This window comes from Empidonax traillii, unplaced genomic scaffold (assembly GCF_003031625.1).
Source record: "Empidonax traillii isolate 1590-97213 ecotype Southwest subspecies unplaced genomic scaffold, ASM303162v1 scaffold761:size885847, whole genome shotgun sequence".
In the NCBI taxonomy this organism is placed as follows: domain Eukaryota; kingdom Metazoa; phylum Chordata; class Aves; order Passeriformes; family Tyrannidae; genus Empidonax; species Empidonax traillii.
The window spans coordinates 204,783-222,298 of NW_020955954.1; the positions used below are offsets into that span (position 1 = coordinate 204,783).

The 17,516-nt window shown below is 61.2% G+C and overlaps 2 protein-coding genes across 11 annotated transcripts in view; both read right to left on the reverse strand.

The window, feature by feature from the left end:
• LOC114066407 (transducin-like enhancer protein 1) overlaps positions 1-5,277 on the reverse strand; it is an 11,811-nt gene extending 6,534 nt beyond the window's left edge. For 5 of the 10 annotated variants that reach the window (XR_003573180.1, XR_003573175.1, XR_003573174.1 and 2 more), the window contains exons 1-5: positions 5,258-5,277; positions 4,750-4,870; positions 4,074-4,222; positions 3,330-3,393; positions 2,805-2,849 (exon numbers count right to left, since the gene is read on the reverse strand). Coding sequence is in view for 2 of the 10 variants with exons in the window: in XM_027901061.1 (XP_027756862.1) it covers positions 2,805-2,849; positions 3,330-3,393; positions 4,074-4,222; positions 4,750-4,773 (282 nt within the window). In the remaining 8 variants the exon portion in view is untranslated. Of the gene's footprint in view, positions 1-2,804; positions 2,850-3,329; positions 3,561-3,706; positions 3,896-4,073; positions 4,223-4,749; positions 4,871-5,257 lie in introns of those variants that run through there. The other 5 variants (XR_003573177.1, XR_003573178.1, XR_003573176.1 and 2 more) reach the window with 5 other exon arrangements.
• Positions 5,278-11,891: 6,614 nt separating this feature from the next.
• On the reverse strand, positions 11,892-16,545 carry PLPP2 (phospholipid phosphatase 2). Its single transcript, XM_027901083.1, has 6 exons — positions 16,397-16,545; positions 14,270-14,421; positions 13,647-13,924; positions 13,406-13,463; positions 13,108-13,284; positions 11,892-13,017 (listed from the first exon to the last, which is right to left on the reverse strand). Exons 1-6 carry the CDS (start codon positions 16,446-16,448, stop codon positions 12,880-12,882), a joined length of 855 nt encoding a protein of 284 aa, XP_027756884.1. The 5' UTR covers positions 16,449-16,545; the 3' UTR covers positions 11,892-12,879.
• Between the last annotated feature and the right edge of the window lie 971 nt (positions 16,546-17,516).

The following is a 17,516-nucleotide window of genomic DNA, read 5'->3' on the forward strand; positions in this document are numbered from 1 at the left end:
CCCCCCCCCATGCAGCCTTCTGCCGGCACCACAACCACTACCTGCTGCTCTCCCAACCCCCAGGAAGCCCTGGAGAGGTGCTCTCCTTACAGCTGCTGTTTTTCTGCAACACTTGAGTGCCACTGGCAATCAAGAGCACAGAGGGCGAGCAGAGCATGGGGAGGGAGAGCGGCGTTGTGCCATGGTGTGCCATACTCCCAGGGCACCCCACTGCCAGCTTCCAGGGCTCCTGCTGGTTCTACACTGCACATCCCGGGCGAGGGGAGAGCACAGACATTCAGCCATCCCTGGCCCCACAGACACATCTCCAGGAAGAAGTCACAGGGGCTGCAGGGACAGGCCCCTGCTCCTGGTACCAGCAGATGATGGCCGAAAGAGCAGATGCTGCTTGAGGCACCAGCAGAGATGCCCACAGAGAGCTGGAACTCCCCATCCAGGACTGGAGAGAGGGGAGAGACCTGCAGCTCTCCCTAAATCCAGGTGTCCTCCACTCTTGGAAGGGCAGGGGATGTCCTGCACTCTTGGAAGGGCACCCAGCATGGGAGTCCAGGTAAGATGCTGTCCCAAGCTCCAAGGAGCTCCCTACCCACCCAGGTAGGGTAGATGAAAACACTACCAGGCCAGCATGGGGCTGAGAGGAGCAGGTCAAACCCAGACCCTCTTATCAGCCCCTGGGGGGAGACCAAAAGGTGAAGGGCCCCAACAGCCAGGGATGGAGCTGACACCTGACCACAGTGCCAGGGTGAGGGGCTGCAGCACTGCCCAGCTGGTGTGGGGACACAGACCCAGGGACACCTTGTGCCACCCTCCAGAGCAGCTGCCGACCTGTTCCTGCCAGACCCAGAGAATAGAATACAAATAATCTGGCACCTGCCCTCACTTCCCCTTCTGAGGGAGGAAAAAAGAGAAAGAAAAGAAAGGAAGAGGGGGGAGCAAGGAGATTTGGCAGCCGGCAGTTCTGGGAAAGATTTAGCTGTCTCCCGAGGCCAGCAGTGATGGATTCTCTTCCCTAATGCACTGATGGGCAGCAGCTCCTTGGGGAGAGCTGCCTCCAATTCACTCGCACTCGTTAATGTGCAATTTACTGGCACTTTAACGCTCTCAGCATGAAAAACGATCACGCTGTTTGCAGCCCCCCCAGCCACCAGCACCATCACCTCCTCTCTGGCTTGTGGTGAGCAAGTCCAAGTCCAGGCAGATTCAGGGAGGTGGTTTTATAAAAAGCTACAGGCCCCCTCAACACCAAAAAACAAAGCAACAATAAAAAATTAATGTCTCCCGCTCATTCCTGTCTTGATCCTCTCCTGCCAAGCCTGTGGCTGCCTGGAGAGCTGCACCACCACAGCCAGCCCCCAGCCCTATTTCCCTCCAAACAAACTCAGAGCGAAACCCCATGCCTCGGACTTTTCTGATGCCAGCACTGCTGGGCGCCTGAGGAGCCCCTAGGGATGCTGGGCTGGGCACCATGGCACTACCCACTACCCAGCTTCCAGCCACAGCCATGGGTGAGCGCTCCCTCAGGGATTCCGGGACAGCCAAGAGTGCTCAGGACCTGCCTGAGCCCATGAGCAGTGCTGGATTTGGTGGAAGGGGAGGAGAAATGGCAACATAATCCCACTCCCCAGCAGAGATAACCCACATCTCCCGCACTGGCAGTTCCCATTTCTCACACAATGGCCGCTGGCTGTCAGAGCAGACTTACGGGCCCTTGTTAAAAGTGCCGACAGCTCTCTGGCTGGCGGCCAGCGACACCTGGGGCTGATAGAAAACACGAGCCTGCGAGGGCTGGGAGAGAACCAGCAGCCAGAGGAGAGGAGCTTGCAGCCCTCTGGGGAGGGGCACTGGGCCAGCTGGACCCTTGGCATCGTTCCTTGCCAGGGTGGCTTCAATGCCTTCTCCTCAGCAGGGCTTCTGGCACAGTGAGGGCACCCAGGAAAAGCAGGAACACCCTCCTGGCAGGCACAAAGCTAGCAAGAGTGGTCAACAGCCTGCCCTGGATGTTGACCATGGATGGGGGGAGCACCGCTACACGGACCGCCTGAGCAGGCTCCCGTGCAACAGTTGGCATCGGCAGGCGTAGGGCGGGCAGGGAGGTGGCCACAGTGACAGCATGCCTCACCAGGCTCCTCCGCAGCCTCTTTAAAAATAGATGAGGTGAAACCTTCTCTCTCAGAGCAGCTGGTGACCTGGAGCTCAGCGCAAGAGAGGAAGGGAGAGAGGAAAGGCAGAAGGGAGTGATGGGGATGCAGTGAAGCCCCGAGGGAGCCCACTCTGCACCCACCCCCCAACACACTCCTTTTCACCTCATGATGGTCCTCAGCCCTTGTTCCCAGGTGAGCTGCCCCCAGGCCACCTGGCAGCTGCAAAGGTTGCAAGCCAGAACTCATAACCCTGCAGCCCCCTTCTCACCGAGGAAGCCAGCCTCCCCTATGACAGTTCCCACACAGCCACTCACAACTGATGTGAGGAGCCATGCAAGCACAAGTCCTCCACCACTGTTCTCTGCCTGACACAACAAGAGCATCACAGTCCAGCCAGGACACCCTGAACCCAGCAATCAAACAGAAGCTCAGGTGCAGAGAGCTAAGGAGGCAGCCAAAGCCATGACGCAGAGCAGCACAAAGCTCCCAAAGCACAGAGAAGGGGACACATTTCCGACAGGCACAGCCTTCTCTGGGCTACAGCAGGTAGCAACCTCCCCTGCTGTCTGTGGAAGGGATGGCCCGAACGGCCCAGATAGCAAGGTGGAGCCAGGGAGCTAGGACCAAGGAGCTGGACAACACTCCCAACCCACCCAAACTCACCTGTTTGTGCATCTCAATGTTCAGGCCATAGGACATCTCATAGTACTGTGAGGGAAAGAAGGCAGCATCAGCATGGCTCTGGAGACCAGGGTTACTCATAACTAGAAAGTCCTCTCCAGCACTAGCACGCCAGGTCAGCCTCGTCACAAATGACCATGACATGGCCAGATCAGGGCAAGAACACAATCCCCAGCTTCTCTCCTGGGAGCAGAGGTCTCTCTGGCACATGGCTGCAGCCCACAGGATGGACACAGTCCTACCAGGGCTCCCGCTCACTGCCTGTGGGAATGGGGACAACCCAAATGGGAACAGCTCTGCCACTGCAAGCTGCAGTAGCAACTCCTGATCAAACACTACGGCTTGTTTTAGGGGTAAACCAGACAATAACAGCCACAGGAATCAGATCTCAGGACCTGGCCACACAACTCAAAGGAAAGGAGAAGGTAAAGCATCGCAGGGCTATGTGACCTTTGATGGTTCAAAGGACCCACACCACCCTCCTCCACTCAGGTGGAGCTCACTAACCATGACATAATGACGCTGGATTTCTGTTTTCTCTGTTGCCAGCTTTTCGCATTCTAACTTCAAGCTGTAAAAACAAAGAGGAGAGGAAGGGAGAGGGAACGACCGCCTGGTCCCCCCAACTGACAGGATCTCCCTGGCTGGACAGAGCATGAGCCCTCCCAGTGCACCACACGCTTCAGCCTCCTGCTCTCAGCTTCAATCCAATCTCTCAGCACAAGCCAAGAAAACCACCTGAAAGAGGGTGGGAAGGGGCTGATAAAGATGATATGGACAAAGGGATCTGGGCATCAGGGAACAGTCTGCATGGATTCTTAACCCCCTCCCCAGCATCTGCTTCCCAAATGGAGTGAGCTGCAAAGCCAAGCTTCATTTCAAACCTTGTTCTGCCCCACATGGTGTGAGGAAGGGAAGGTGATCCTGGACAGCAGCCTCAGGGATAAGAGGGACTCCAGGTCTGCTAAGTGATGGCTCTGGCTCAGCCCAGGAGCCAAGCGCTGGAAGCCAGCACCTCAGCCTGGGGCTTTTCACTGGCAAAGGCTGAGTTTCCCCCTGAGTGTAATTTTAAGCTACCAAGGTGGTGGTTGGCACAGCCATCCTCTGGATGGACCAGTGCCAGTGCCCATAGCCACATGGAATGGTGCTGCCTGCCCTGATGCCCAGCGCCAGCAGCAGCCCATTGCTTGTCAGCACCAATGAAGTGCCCAGCTCCTCCCTGCTGGCATGTGAACTCTGGCAGCTTCTCACCTGTGGTATTGGTTCTGCAGGAACTGGAATTCCTCCTTGATGCGGTCCAAGGTCTCTGGGTAAGTCAGTTTGAGGGACTGGGGGGTGCTGGGGATGGCACTGGCAGTTACAGCGGCTCCTGAAGCAGCAGAGGGTGCCTGGAGATGGGCCTAGGCAGAGGATGGGACCCTCAAGGTCACTGCTGTGCCCGGTGAGACCAGTGCATCCCCCCAGGGGTTTCCTGCACCCGGGGAAGAGGCCATGGGGAACGTCTGGGAGAGCAGCACATGCAGGAGGTGGCAGAACGAGTTACTGGAAACTGGTTACCCACTGGCCCTTGCCATGCAGCAAGGGCCTTGTGAGCATCAGTTTGGCCACTCAATCAGCAGATTAATGACCACAGGTGGCACCAAGCATGGCGTGGACCCAGTGGCCAGTCCTCATCCGAGTGCCACACAGCTGATCTTCCTGCCCACCCATCACTGTCTGACCATCACAGCCTGGCAGATCCCACTCCCAGCTCCTCAAGAAGCCCAAACCCCCAGCACTGGGACTCAGCGCTTTGGGAAGAGCCACAGCAACGCTCCCGAGCATCAACTGCTGTCGACACCGAGCAGGGAGCTGGGTCTGGGGGCACAGGCCCTGCAAGGGCTGAGGTGGCACTGCTGCGAAGGGACGAGGCTGTGAGGGGGCTCACCGGGGGCCGGTTCTGCGGGAACATCCTTAGCACCGGACAGGCCCGGGATCCTCCGGCCGCGCGGGCCCCGCCTCAGGCTCGGGACGGGGCCTGGAGACGGCTCCCAGCTCCGGATCAGGCCCTGGGGAAGAAACCGAGGGTCGCAGCTCGGCGCTGCCTGGAGGCGCGGGGCCCTGCGGGAGCCGCACCAGAGCGGAGCCCCGGGGCCCCGGCCCATCCGCAGCCCCGCCGCGACCTGAGAGCCCCGCACCGCGCGCCTCACATCCCCGCGGGGACGGGGGGCCCAGGGCCTCCCTCCGGGCGCCGCGGGACCCGCCCAGCCCCGGCCCCCCGCGCCGCGCAGACAATGGCCCCGCCGCCGCCCGCCGCAGGTACGGCCACGGGGTGGCACCGGCCTCGCCGCCGCCCCAGCCCCAAGCGGGGCTGGACTGCGGCCGTCGGAAACCTATCCGGACTAGACTGGACCGGACCGTCGGGACGGGACGGGATGGGACGAGACGGGACTCACCGCGCTGCGGGTCCCAAACCCAGACCCGGCCCCAGGCGCGCGCCCCCGCAGCGGAGCGGGCCGGGCCGGGCCGAGCCGAGCCGAGCCCGGTAGAGCCGAGCACAGCAGAGCCGGGCCGAGCCGAGTCCAACCGAGCGCAGCCGAGCTGAGCCTCGCCGGGCCGAGCCCGAGCCCCCGCCCCGCCCCGCCCCGCCCCGCCCCGCCCCGCCCCGCCCGCGCGGCCGCCGCTCTGCGGAGCACGATCAATGAACGAGCGCGAGCGCCAGCTCCACGTGGGGCCTGGCCCGTGCGGGCAATCGCCTCGGCCGCCAGCCAATAGGAGCACAGTGGGAACTGCTGCCCCACGTGGGGCGCGCGGAGCGGTCTTCCCATTGGCCAGCTCGGCCAGCCGCTGCGGAAGGTGTCAATCAGGGGAGGCCGAGCAGCCACCGAGGGGGCGGTGCGGCGGGAGCGGGGGTTTAACCCGTGCGGGGCCGGGGGGTCCCGGGGCACGGCCCGACCCCTTCCTAGCCCCGCAGCGGGGACCCCCGCTTCGCCACAGAAGTTTTGCCCACACCATGAAGCCGAGAGTTTGCACCGGAGCCCCGCGCCCGCCGCCTCGGGCAGCAGCGCTCGGCTTCGGGGCTATTGCTGATAAACACTAAACACGAGAAGACGTCGTGTTCCGCCCCGTCCCTCCCCTCCCTCCCTCCTCTTTGTTATTTTTAATTGGGAAAATAAACGAACCCGACGCCACCCCCCCTCCCCCGGCTGCAGGTCCCGCCTCACCGGGAATTCCCTGTGATTTCCTGTGTGACAGTGGGAAGCGGCAGCATCCCTCTGCCCGACAGCACTGGCGCGGCCTGGGGAGGGCTCCTGGGAAGGGCTTCTGGACCGGCCCTGTCCCTCAGCAGCAGCAAAGGAATCTGTCAGCACCCAGCTCCCTTCCGTCACCCCCAGCCCCGTGGGGTGCTGCTCCGAGGGTCCATCGCCCTTGGGATAGGCAGATACTTGGACTGGGAAAGAGGCCCCCATGTCCCCTCCCAGTAGCCCTACACCAGCCCCTGCACCCCCACCAGCGCTGTCACCGTCCTCCCAGAGCTCTCTGTGTCCAGCCAGCAGGCTGGGATCCATACAACCCAGTTGGGGTTTCTCATGGTTTTTCTGGTGACTTTACTCCTTTCAGGGAGATCGATGGTTGCTCGACATTTTCTGCTGTTGCAGGTCAATCCAGTCTTACACTAAGCAGGAAATAAAACATTTGAGGAGCAGCAGTTGTGAGGTGTCTGTCCACTTCTCCCCCTCTTTAACCTTAATCCAGGAACTGGCCAGTCCTTTCCTCCTCACCACACCTTCATCCTCGGTCCCATCACCATCCAAAGGCAGCGATGGTTTGGCCCATGGGACAGACTCATCCTCACAGTAGCAGCGGTGATGTCAGTTCCCAGCAGTGCTGGCAGGGTACAGAGCAGAAGGACCAGAGACCCTCCTTCGGGACAGCAACTCGCCCCCAGCCCATGAAAGAAAAGAACAGTAACAATCATAAACTCAACAAACCCACTGAAATAAAGCAGGACTGTGCAAGGGCCATGCTGTGCGTGCCCAGAGGGCTCAAGATCCCAGGGGTGATGGGCTACACTGGCCCCTTGAGCTGGGAGCAGGGTTTTCCAGCCATGAGCTGCCTTTACTAAGTGAGGGAAAGCCCTAAGTCCCAGTCCATTCTGCCCCATTTTGCCCTGTCTGTCCCCTGGCAGTCCTAGGATTTTCTGAGAGCAACTGCGGTCTCAGGTGGGAGATCTCCCATTAACCCGGTTCTGCTAAGGGCAGACAGGGAGGGAGACCCTCCCCTCTCTGGAGTGGGGGATGCCCCTGTCCTCACTGCACTGCACCTACTGCTGGCTCTGCACCAGCAATCAGTGGGGTTTGTGCTCCGTGAAGGGAAGGGTGTTGGTGGAGAGAGTGGCAGAAGAGTGGTCTCCCAGCCCTCATTATGTTTTAAAATGTAATAACAGCGCGATGTCAATTTTCACAGACAGAACAGATCATTTCTGGTAGAGGGCCATAAATCTCAAGGGGAGGGAAAATAATTTGGCTAAGGTCGTGTTAAGGCTTCGAGAGTGTAAAGGAAAAAAATACTAAAATAACCAAAAAAAAAAAAAGGCAGTCTAGATGTGGACTGACGCACCATCTCTGCCCCTAAACCCTCTCCCCAACCTCATAACCCTGTCTCCTCTGCTCTTCAAGCTTCCCAGCATCACCCCATGGGGCTGAGGAGGCCAAGACATGTGAGGGGCTGGCTGGGTGGACAGGCCAAGGGAGCACAAGAGAACAGGGACCCCAGCAAGGGCCCTGGCAGGATTCTGTTGAGTCATTCTGCCCCAGGGGGAGCCCCCCTGCACAGTCCCCACACACTGTATTTAGGGAGGCCTCAGGCATGTGAGGCATGGAAACAGTGACAGGCTTGTGCCTGGTGGGACAACTTGCTTGAGGTGATGCTGGGCTGCCCTCCCTGGTTGCAGGGCCACCATCATGAGGGCACAATGGTAGCAGGGCTGGGCAAGTGCTATTCCAGAACTGATGAGGAAAGAAATTAAGCAGATCCCCCTGCCCTGCTGCTACCATGTCTCCCATCCTTGCCGGCAGCCACTCTATCTCATCCCCGGTACCAGATCTCTGGCAGTACCATCCATCAGCACCAGCTGCCCACACTACCCATCCTGGCAAAGGCAGAGCAGGGAGGGGAGAGGCTTGGGTTTGACAGGGCTAAACCTGCTTGTACCTGCGGGTCATCACATGTCCAGCAGCCAGTTCGCAGGCTGGCAGCTCCCTGCTGTGACCAGGAGAGACCTGCAGTCATGGGAGGCCTGGCAATGCAGGTCTTGTTTGATAGGAACGCTATGGCAGGAGGCCAAAGGAAAGGACCCAGGAACACCTGACTCACCACCGTGGGTCAGGCCTGCCCCTGAGCAGGAGCCAGGGCCAGCAGAGAAGAGCCAGCCATCCCGCAGAGCCAGGGCTCAGCAGCCAAGTGCTTCCCGAGAGAACAACCCTGGCAGCGCCATAGCTCTGCATGGACCCTGGCAAGCAGCAGAAAACAAACTGCTGCTCATACCCCCTGGCTGCTTCCCCGGGCTCGGCTGCCAGCTTCCGCATGCCAGCGCGGCTCGAGCGCGGCCGGGACTCCCCGGCAGGGAGGGCTCCGGTGGTGCTACCCCTGCGCCTGTTCTGCCGACAGGCACCCGTGCTCAACGCCAAGTTCAGGTGACACGGGCTCCGGGACGGGGACCAGCGAGGATAGGTGCTCTGATAAGAAAGGGGCGACATATAACACCCTCCCCCAGGAGCGCCTTCCCCTTCGCCTTTCCTTCTGCTGTGACTTAATTTCGTCTTTAGCCCCCTTCTTCCCTTAGTGGATCAAAGGAGTCCATGGCACCGTGCATATTTCATCGGAAACGTCGATTAAAGGGAGTGGGGGAGGAGGTGCTGATGGAATCAGAGGAGGAGGAGCAGGAGGAAAAAGAGGAGGAGCAGGACCAGGAGAAGGAGCAAAAGAAGGAGAAGAAGCGAGGCTGGGGGGGGGGGGGCACCTGGCTTCATGCAGTGTCCCGGCAGGAGGGGCCGGGCCGGGCGGCGTGGGCGACACCGGGGCTTGGGCGGCGGCGCTGCGGGGGCCGGTGGCTCCTCCGGTCGTGGCTCCAGGGCTCCGCTCGGCGGCTCCGCCGGGCTCCTACCGCTCTCTGCCGCCCCGGCCGAGCGCCCGCCGCCCGGCGTGGGACGGGATGGAACCAGCTCCCGGCCGCTGCCCCCGGGGCCGGGGCAGTTCGAGGAGCCCGGACACTGGCCTTGTTCTCCCCACCTCGGCGGGCCCTCCCAACCCCCACGGGCTGTGCCGGGCAGAGTTGCCAGCTCCAGGGGTCCAGGCCCTGGCACCACTCCCCCTCCGTGACTCGCCCTGCTGAGGGGGACGAGAGGCCTACGTGGTGTGGGCTGCGCTCGGGCAGGGGATGCCAACATCCCACCCGAGGGTGCCATGGCGTCGGTATTCCCCAGCACATCCAGCCAGGGCCACCCCAGGCCCCACAGCCACGGGCGCATCTGGCCACAGCATCTTCCATGGCCACTGGCCAGAGAAAAGAATGTTTAGGGGATGAGTAACATCCTTCCTGGCAGGGCTGCTGCCCGCTCCTGGAAGCTGCTGCAGGCACAGAGGAGCTCAGCCCCTTTGCCCGTCTCTTGCCCCACTTAGCCAGTGAAAAAAGCTGAGTGGGAAGAAACCTGGGGATGGGGCTAGGGCAACCGAAGCCCATGGAATCAGCAGGAGTGCCAGGGAGAAGGGAGGGAGGATGCTGCGTGGCAGGGTGGGAGGCAGCAAGGAGGCACAGGTTGGGGGAGGCAGCTACGGGCCCCCTCTGGAGCAGGGCTGGAAGCCAGAGCCTGTCTGAATGCTGCCAGAAGCAGCTTATTTTGGAAAGCAGGCATCTTGGCAGAGCACTTGGTGTGTGGAGCTGCTGACACTGGGGAACAGGATGGCTGTCTCATCAGGTCCCAGCCATGCCTCGCAGGCTAACGCTGCTTGGCTTCAGCCCGCAGCTGAATCTGCCCCAGCACAACCAGGACTGGATCCCCAACTCCTGAGTCACCCATTGCAAAGGGGTTTGGACATCCCAGTCACAAGCTATCACAATACCCAGGGCCACAACTCACCCTGAACACCTGAGGGACTACCTGGGACTCACCAAGCAGGATGCACAGAGCTCTCACTAGCTCTGACCCATGGGGCCAAGTACAAGCTCAAGCCTTGAACAGAGAAACAGAGGCACATGGACCTAACCCCACCCCTGGATGCTGCTTTCCCTCTCTCCTCAGCTCCCAGGAGCAGTACGAGCCCCACAGGGAGCCCAGTTCCTCCCACTGCTCAGACCGAGGGACTCGAGGCAGTGTGGTCCAGCCCAGGTCTGGAACAGCATTGGCAGGGTGCAGTGGCATTCAGCCATGACCAGGGCTAGCAAGGGCTGGAGGAAAGCCAGACTTCACAGCAGAAACTGGACCTGCTTTGCCTTCCCCAGGGCCCTGCTGGCACCCGTGGAGCTGAGGAGCCAGCACAGGCAAGCTCCCTGCCCCTGTCCTTGCAGAGTGGGGCCAGAAAGCACACCTGGAGCAGGCTGCACATGTGCCTGGACATGGCTCAGGAGCTTCCACCAACTGCAGGTTAGGTGTGGCTTGGCATGCCCCAAATTTAGTCAGGTCTCAGCTTGTCCCACAGTGGGGCCCAGCTGTGAGCAGGCGGGCAGCCTCATCCGCCTGGGGACGGGGCAACCAAGCTCCCAACACACAGCAGCTGGCCCTGCCCTTTGGAGCAGCACACTGAAGCATTGTGGCCCAGCTGGTTTTTCCAGAGATGCATCCAAGGGGTGAAATCAGATCTCAAGGGAAGGATGCAGGCCTGTTTCTGACTGCACAGAGGAGCTGTGGAGGCAGTACCAGGAACTCGAGTAGTTGCTGGGCACTGCAGCAGGCCAAATGAAAACCAAGCAGGCAGCTCACAAACCTGGGCTGTACCTCACTGCCCAACTCCAGGAGCTGCTGAGCCCGTGTAGAGCTTTGTTTGTAAACCCTGTGGCAGAGCTGCCCTGCCCTGGCACTTCGTCCAGCTTTGTTTCACACTATCAGATATTAAACAACTGGGATGGGGGAAGGACTCCGCTGGGGAGCAGGGAAGGACTTTTTGAAGGAAAGCTCTTGGAGGAAAATGGAAAAGCAATGTTGGGGAAAGGGAGTTCCCTCCACACAGGGAGGATGTTTTCTGTCAGGGCTTGTCTAGACTGGAGTCACCCGCACTGCGCAAGCACATCAATACCACGCAGCCAGTATGGGGCTCCCTACCGTTCCCAGCAGGACAGACAGGCTGCACTCAACAAGGGTGGGCAAGAGCCGACCCCAGGACTGGTCATCCCAACCCCAAAGGGAGTGGGTAGATCCTGAGGCTTACTGGGTGCTGCTTCCCAGTGTCCCCTATTGCTTCCCAGCAGTCAGAGGGCCCTATGACCAATAGCTCCCCAGCTTGGCCCTGTCACCTGTCCCCACCACATCCCTTGGACAGTGGAGGGACATGGGGCAGCTGTGCCAAGGCTCTTGGCTCCCTGCCTTCCCTCAGCTCTGGCTGCAGGAGCTGCAGGCACAAAGCATTACTTTTTCCAAGAGCCTTTCCCTGCCTCCCCTCCTCCCTTGCAGAGCAGGGCCATGTTTCCGGGGAGCACAGGAGGTTCCTGGGTCAGGGCAAAGGCAGTGCCAGGATGCAGCTGGCTGGGATGGGTCTTGGAGCCACTTGCTAGCAGTGTCTCCTCTTACCTCTCAAAGGGCTGCCTGGCTGAAGCACAACCCCCTTGAATGCAATACCTCACAGGCATAGCATGGGCAAAGAGCACCTGGCCCTGGGGGGCTGCTGCTCCCATCAGCCTTGGTCAAGTCCACCTTTCACAGCACAAGTGGGAGAGGGGCTTAATGGCCCTGACAACCACCACCACCCACCAGCAAACAGACAGCTAAAGAGGGGCTTCAGACACCTTTCCCTTGGAAAAGAAAACCCTGAACACTTAAGCTCATCCTCCAATGCCAGGAACATCCATGGAGTAAGAGAATAGGCCTGACACGTTAATTCTTTAAGGATGATCTAATTTAAAAACATTTTTATAAAAACACATCATAATGAAAATGCATGTATTTTAAAGAGAGACCCATAGCGCTCCAGTGCTGGAGGCAGCTGCGTGTCAGCAATGGGACTGCTCTATACCCATTGCCCCCCCTTCCCGTGTTCAGCTCCACATCCCCATTTATTTTCCTTTACCACAGAAAGTGTCTCCCTAGCCCCCCCCACACCCTAAAGCATTAGCTGAAGCTGCAGGAATGCCAAAGGCCAGAGCAACACCTTGCCCAAGCCAGGCATGAAGCAGGTGGGGGGCAAACAGCCCTCACACCCAGGACTGCAGCATCAGGCAGTGCCAGAAAAGAGCCTGCCCAGGCACTCATTGCTTGCACCAGGTGCTGGTGGGCAGGACTGCTCTTAAAGGTAACCAATGGAACAAAGAAAAGCTCTGGATTGCTTTAATCCTTTCCAAAAAAGTATAGCTAGCCCAGCAGTTGTCCTCCTCTCTCTGTGCCTGTAAGGATTTGTTCTCAGAAGGGACTGGATAATTTGACAGGGACAACACACACTCAGCACAGGCAAAGTCAGACTTCCCGAGGAGTTTGCTCTTCGCTCAGAGTGCTTTGCCAGCCCAATAAATCCATCCCCACGTGCCATCCTTCCCTCCCTCCCCTTCCTCCATGGGGAGGGCTGGGACAGCAGCCTTGGAGCATGACTCAGATGCACAGGGGTTGAGGACATCCCCTTCCCACAGGCAGGGCACTGGCATCATCACCAGGTACCGGCAAGCACAGCAGCACTAGGGGCATGGGGAGCTGGGCACTATGGCACGGTGGGAGTGGGAACAGGCAGGGCTGCCCCGCTGGTACCTGTGGCAGTTGGAGGCACCAGAGCCATGGAGCCAACAGTTAATACAGAGCCAGAGTCCCCATCCCTGAGCCAGGAGCAGAGCATGGTAAGGGGCATGTCTGCAGTCTGGCGTGCACGGGCCGCGTGCGGCTCACGGGGCACCGCGGTAGCTGTAGTGATTGTGGTCGGGATCGCTCAAGGTGAGCGGCAGGCTGGGCTTGCGCTCTGGGTCCTTCTCCTCACACTGCCGTGGGGGACGGTGCTTGAAGAAGTCAGAGACATAGCGGACCTGAAAAAGACCAACAGGAAGATTTGGGGACCCCTCCGTCAGGCCAAGCAGGAACCTGGCCAAGCAGCAGGTTGCACAGGGGACACTCACGATGAGGACGGCAATGAGAGCCCCTTGGAGCAGCCCCACCAGCACGTCGCTCCAGTGGTGCTTGTAGTCAGACACCCTGGTGTAGCCCACATAGATGGCGAAGGTGATGAGGAAGAACTGGATGGTGGGACGCAGCAGCCGGGCCCACTTTCCCACCAGCCGGGCTTGCACGTAGAGCTGGGCAGCAAAGAGGGGAGCAGTCACCCAGATCAGGGGGCACCAACTAGCCTGATGATGGGGTGCTTAGGGTGCATGGGATCTGTGGGGGCTGGCTGCCTTCTGGTGGCATGGCACTTACCGCCAAGAACATCATGCAGTACATCCCAAAGGAGGAGTGTCCCGAGTAGAAGGACAATCTGTGGGGCAAAAGGAATGGGTCAGATCATGACAACAAGCCCTTAGCCAGCCCCCACAAGCCCTCTAGCCACTCCACAGGCTCTGCCCTGCAGCAGGAGAGCATCAATACCCATCTGGGGCTGCCATTGGGAGCCCAGCACTGCCTGCTGGGAGGAGACATGTCCTGTGGCCCAACAGCTCACCTGGACTCGGTGATGTTCCTGCTGTCTCCCTGGCAGACATTCTCCAGCTGCACATAGACGGAGCAGTTCACCTTGGACCAGTCAGGATTGCAGACAGCCAGGAAGTTTGGCCGGAGACGGCCAATCATGTATTTGGCCAGATCAGTCAGGGACTGGCTGATGGCCCCCCCAAAGAGAAAGGTCCCCACCACCTTGTAGAGGGCAGCCAGGTAGTTGTTGAACTCTGACTTGGAGTAGAGGCGCTCAGTGTAGACCAGGTATGCCTCCCCCAATGAGATCTGCAGAGACCAGGAGGCAAGGGGTGAGGTTTGAGCACTACTGAGTATCTCCTCAGAACCAGGGCTGCAGGATGCTCTGGCTCTTGGTTCTGTGGCAGAGGAGCCCCTAGCATCTGCCTGCCACAGGAGCTCATAGACCCTCTCCCTGTCCCTTCAGGGAACCAGCTCCACAGGATGTGGGTCTCGCTACCCCAGTGGGAGCTCCTGACCCCCAGCAGAGCAGCACTTAAGCTGAGGGTCCTGTTGCCCTGCCAGGGCTCTGGAGGTGGCTGTGCTGGGCCCCAGCTTCCACATACAACGTCAGGATGCCCCTGCCCTGGAGAGAAGGGGGTGGTATATCCTTACAATGACAACAGTGCAGGTGATCGTGACCCCAGCCATGAGACCATGGGTGATGGTGTCTGCCTTGTAGGGGTAGCGGATGGAGTCATCACTGCAGTAGAAGCCTCGCTTGTACGGGGAGTTCACCAGTGTCAGGATGATGAAGGGCAGAGATGCTGCAAGGTAGAGAGAGGTGAGGACTGGGGACACCAGCCAGCAGGCTCCATACCGGCATGCAGCACTGTGCAGTCTCCCCATCTCTCGTCCCCAGGGCTCTGCTCCCTGATGCTGGGGAGGAATCCCCTTCGGGGATAAAGTCCTGAGCCACCTGTACCCTGAGCAGGAGGACTTGAACCCACCAACGTACTGGTCCCACCACCGATATGGCCCTATTAAGAGCTTGCAGATGCCTGCAGCGCCCAGATACCACATGACATGGCCACAACTGGGCACCTGCAGAGCCCCCACGGCTGTCCCACTCCTCCCCAGGCACACTATGGCAAGGCTTGATCTTGTGCCTTTTCCTCATGCTCCCCAGAGTCTTTCAGCCTAGGAAGACAGACCTCATTAAAATTAATGAGCACAGGCATCTTGCAAAACTGTTTTACAGCAGTAAAGGGCCCCGAGATGGTCCCAGCAGAATCCTCACAGCAGCTCCAGGAGAGCTGGTGCTTGAGCGATGCTGATGGGTGATCCTGCCCAGGCACAGTGGGACTCCAAAGTGCTTGGCTTGTCCCTCTCACCTTCCCACTGCCCTTGCTCTTACCAGCCTCTTCACTCCCCTGCCTCCTCGAGGCTCTTGAGAGATGCTGTGCAGGCTTTGTCAGTTTGGGAAAGGAGGCTTTTCCACCCAGTGTGCTGCAGCTCTGGCCATTGGCAGCTAAGAGCTCACCCGGGAAGGAACCATGCCCAGAGATCCAGAGGAGTTTGCAGGTCTCTGCCCCACGCAGTAGCCGTGCCAGCCCCTCGCTGGAAGGGGCTCTGCCCCAACCCTGCCCAGAAACAGCCAAGGACGGGCCGGGCGCCCCCACCCTGAGGGTCCCAGGGTGTCCCCCCGGGAAGCAGCCCCCCGGCTCCGCAGGCCACCTTAGGCCAGTCTCCTCTCCCTGTTCTGCCTTTCCCGGCGGTTTCCGCCTCCCCTTGTTCCTCCGTCTCCCGGGAACTCGCACCTTTGTCCCCGCCCGCCCCTGCCTCCTCGCTCCCGCCCTGGGGGTCCCGCCGCCTCCTGCGCTCACTGAGAGAACGGGGAGCAGGGCGATAAAGCCCCAGGGAGCTGCCCCGCCGCCCCGCGGGGAACCAGCGCCGGTCCCTCCCGGCCCCGCCGCCGCCTCCCTGCACACCTCAGACGTCCATTTTCAGCTCAAATTAGACACCAATTTTCTTTCTGGAAAATTTCATCCTCCAAAAAAAGCTCCCCCAAAAATATAAAGCACCGGCCCACAGGAGGGAAACGCGCCTCGAGCAGCACTGGGACTCGGGCCCCCCCGCGCCGGGGCCCGCAGCCCGGGAAGCTCCGGGCCTTTATTTTTAGTTCGTCTTAATTCAGTGCTTTCCTGCAGTTTCAGAAACGAGCATTTGCCCGCACCGAGCGGTGGGGGACGTCCTGAAAGAGGCCCCCCGAACCCACCCGTCCGAGGCTGCGGAGCCCCGGCCTCGCTCCGTCTGCCCGTGGAGCGCCGGGCTCGGCGGCGGGCAGGCAGCCAGGGCGGCGGCGGCGGAGGAAGCGTCCCGGTGCCGCCCGAGCGGCGGGACTCAGCTGCTGCCTCCTGGCCTGGGACAGACCGTAGTCCCCGGGGGGGCGCTCGGCCAACGGGGTCGCCCTCGGGAACCGGGACTCCCGACGGAGCCCGGTAGCGCTGGGGCAGGAACCGGCGCTCGCCTGGCCCTGCCGCGCCCGCCCGCACCGCCTGTGGCTTCTGGAGGAGGCCCAGAGCCTCGGGACAGCGGCCGGGCAGGTGCCTCCCGCCCTGCCCCCGGATCGGCGGCACCGGCCACGGGCCGGAGCGGGCGGAGGCGCGGCGGGACCCCGGACCCCCTGTACCTTCCGCGGATCTGACCCCAGCCCGCGGCGCGACCCCACCGAAGGCACGGGCGGGACGCGGTGACGCTTCAGAGTCGCCCACGGCGGGGGTACCGGTACCGAGCCCTCACCGACCGCCAGGCAGAGTACGTCGAGCGCCACGAAGACCTTCCTGCGCTCCATCCCGCAGCCGGTGAGGCGCCGCGGCCCGACCCCGTGGCTCACATGGCCCGGAACGACGCGGGCCCGGCCGGGAGGTAAAGTCCGGGCTGGCGGGGCGGGGCGGCAGTCGGCGCCTCCGCCCGGGGCCGGGGCGGGGCGGGGCGGGAGCGCCGGGGCCGGGACCGGGGCAGGTGTGGGGCGCGGCAGGAAGCCGTCTGGACTCAGACTCTCCTCGCCCCTCTCCGCTTCCTCGGGAGGGTGGGTGGCTGGAATCCGTGGGACGCCCAGGCTGTGTCACGTGGGGGATGTGGGCATTAACACAGCCTGTCTCACCACTGATAAATCCCCCCTTCTCATCGCAACCCTAAGCAGTCCTGCCGAGCCGCCCTTGTGGCTGTCTTGGGAAGACTCCGGGCTGGGCTGCCGTGGGAACATAGATGTGGCAGTGTGGGGCTCCGAGGACAGGGCACGGACCCCCACTGCAGGCACACGACGCCGCGCTGGAGCAAGCAGGGGGAGCGCAACGCGGCAGCAGCGCGGGCACCGCAGGACTTTGCCCCACGCGGGCCCGTGGCTGCCGGGAGGTGCCAGGGCGACAGGAGCCTCCCGGGAACGGCCCAACCCCGCGCTCGGGGGTGTCATGGGGGCAGAAAGCGGCGACCCAGGAGGGGTGGGGGGGGTCCCGGGCGCGGGGCTCTGGCTCCCTCTGCCGTCCGAGCGCTGCGGCTGCAGAGCCCGCCCGGGACTCTCCCCCGGGGCCTGGTGGGGCTGCAGAGCCCGGGGTCTCCGGCCCTGCGGCTCCCACAGCCTCGGAAACATAGCTCGGGTCACACAGGGCCGAAACCAGCATTTCACTTCGAAGGATGCAATGAGGTGACCACGGTCTCACACGAGGGCTTCAAGCACACCCATCCTTCCTGCTGCACCTCGGGGCCTCAGAGGAAGTAGGACCTGCTCCTGTCCTGCTATGCCCACCCTCGTACCTACCTCTGCAGGGGAGAGCCAGGGGGCTGCGCAGCCAGAGCCTCCCAAGGCCCCGGGACGGAAGGCCAGAGCCAGGTACATGCAGGAGAAGAGAATTTAATGAGT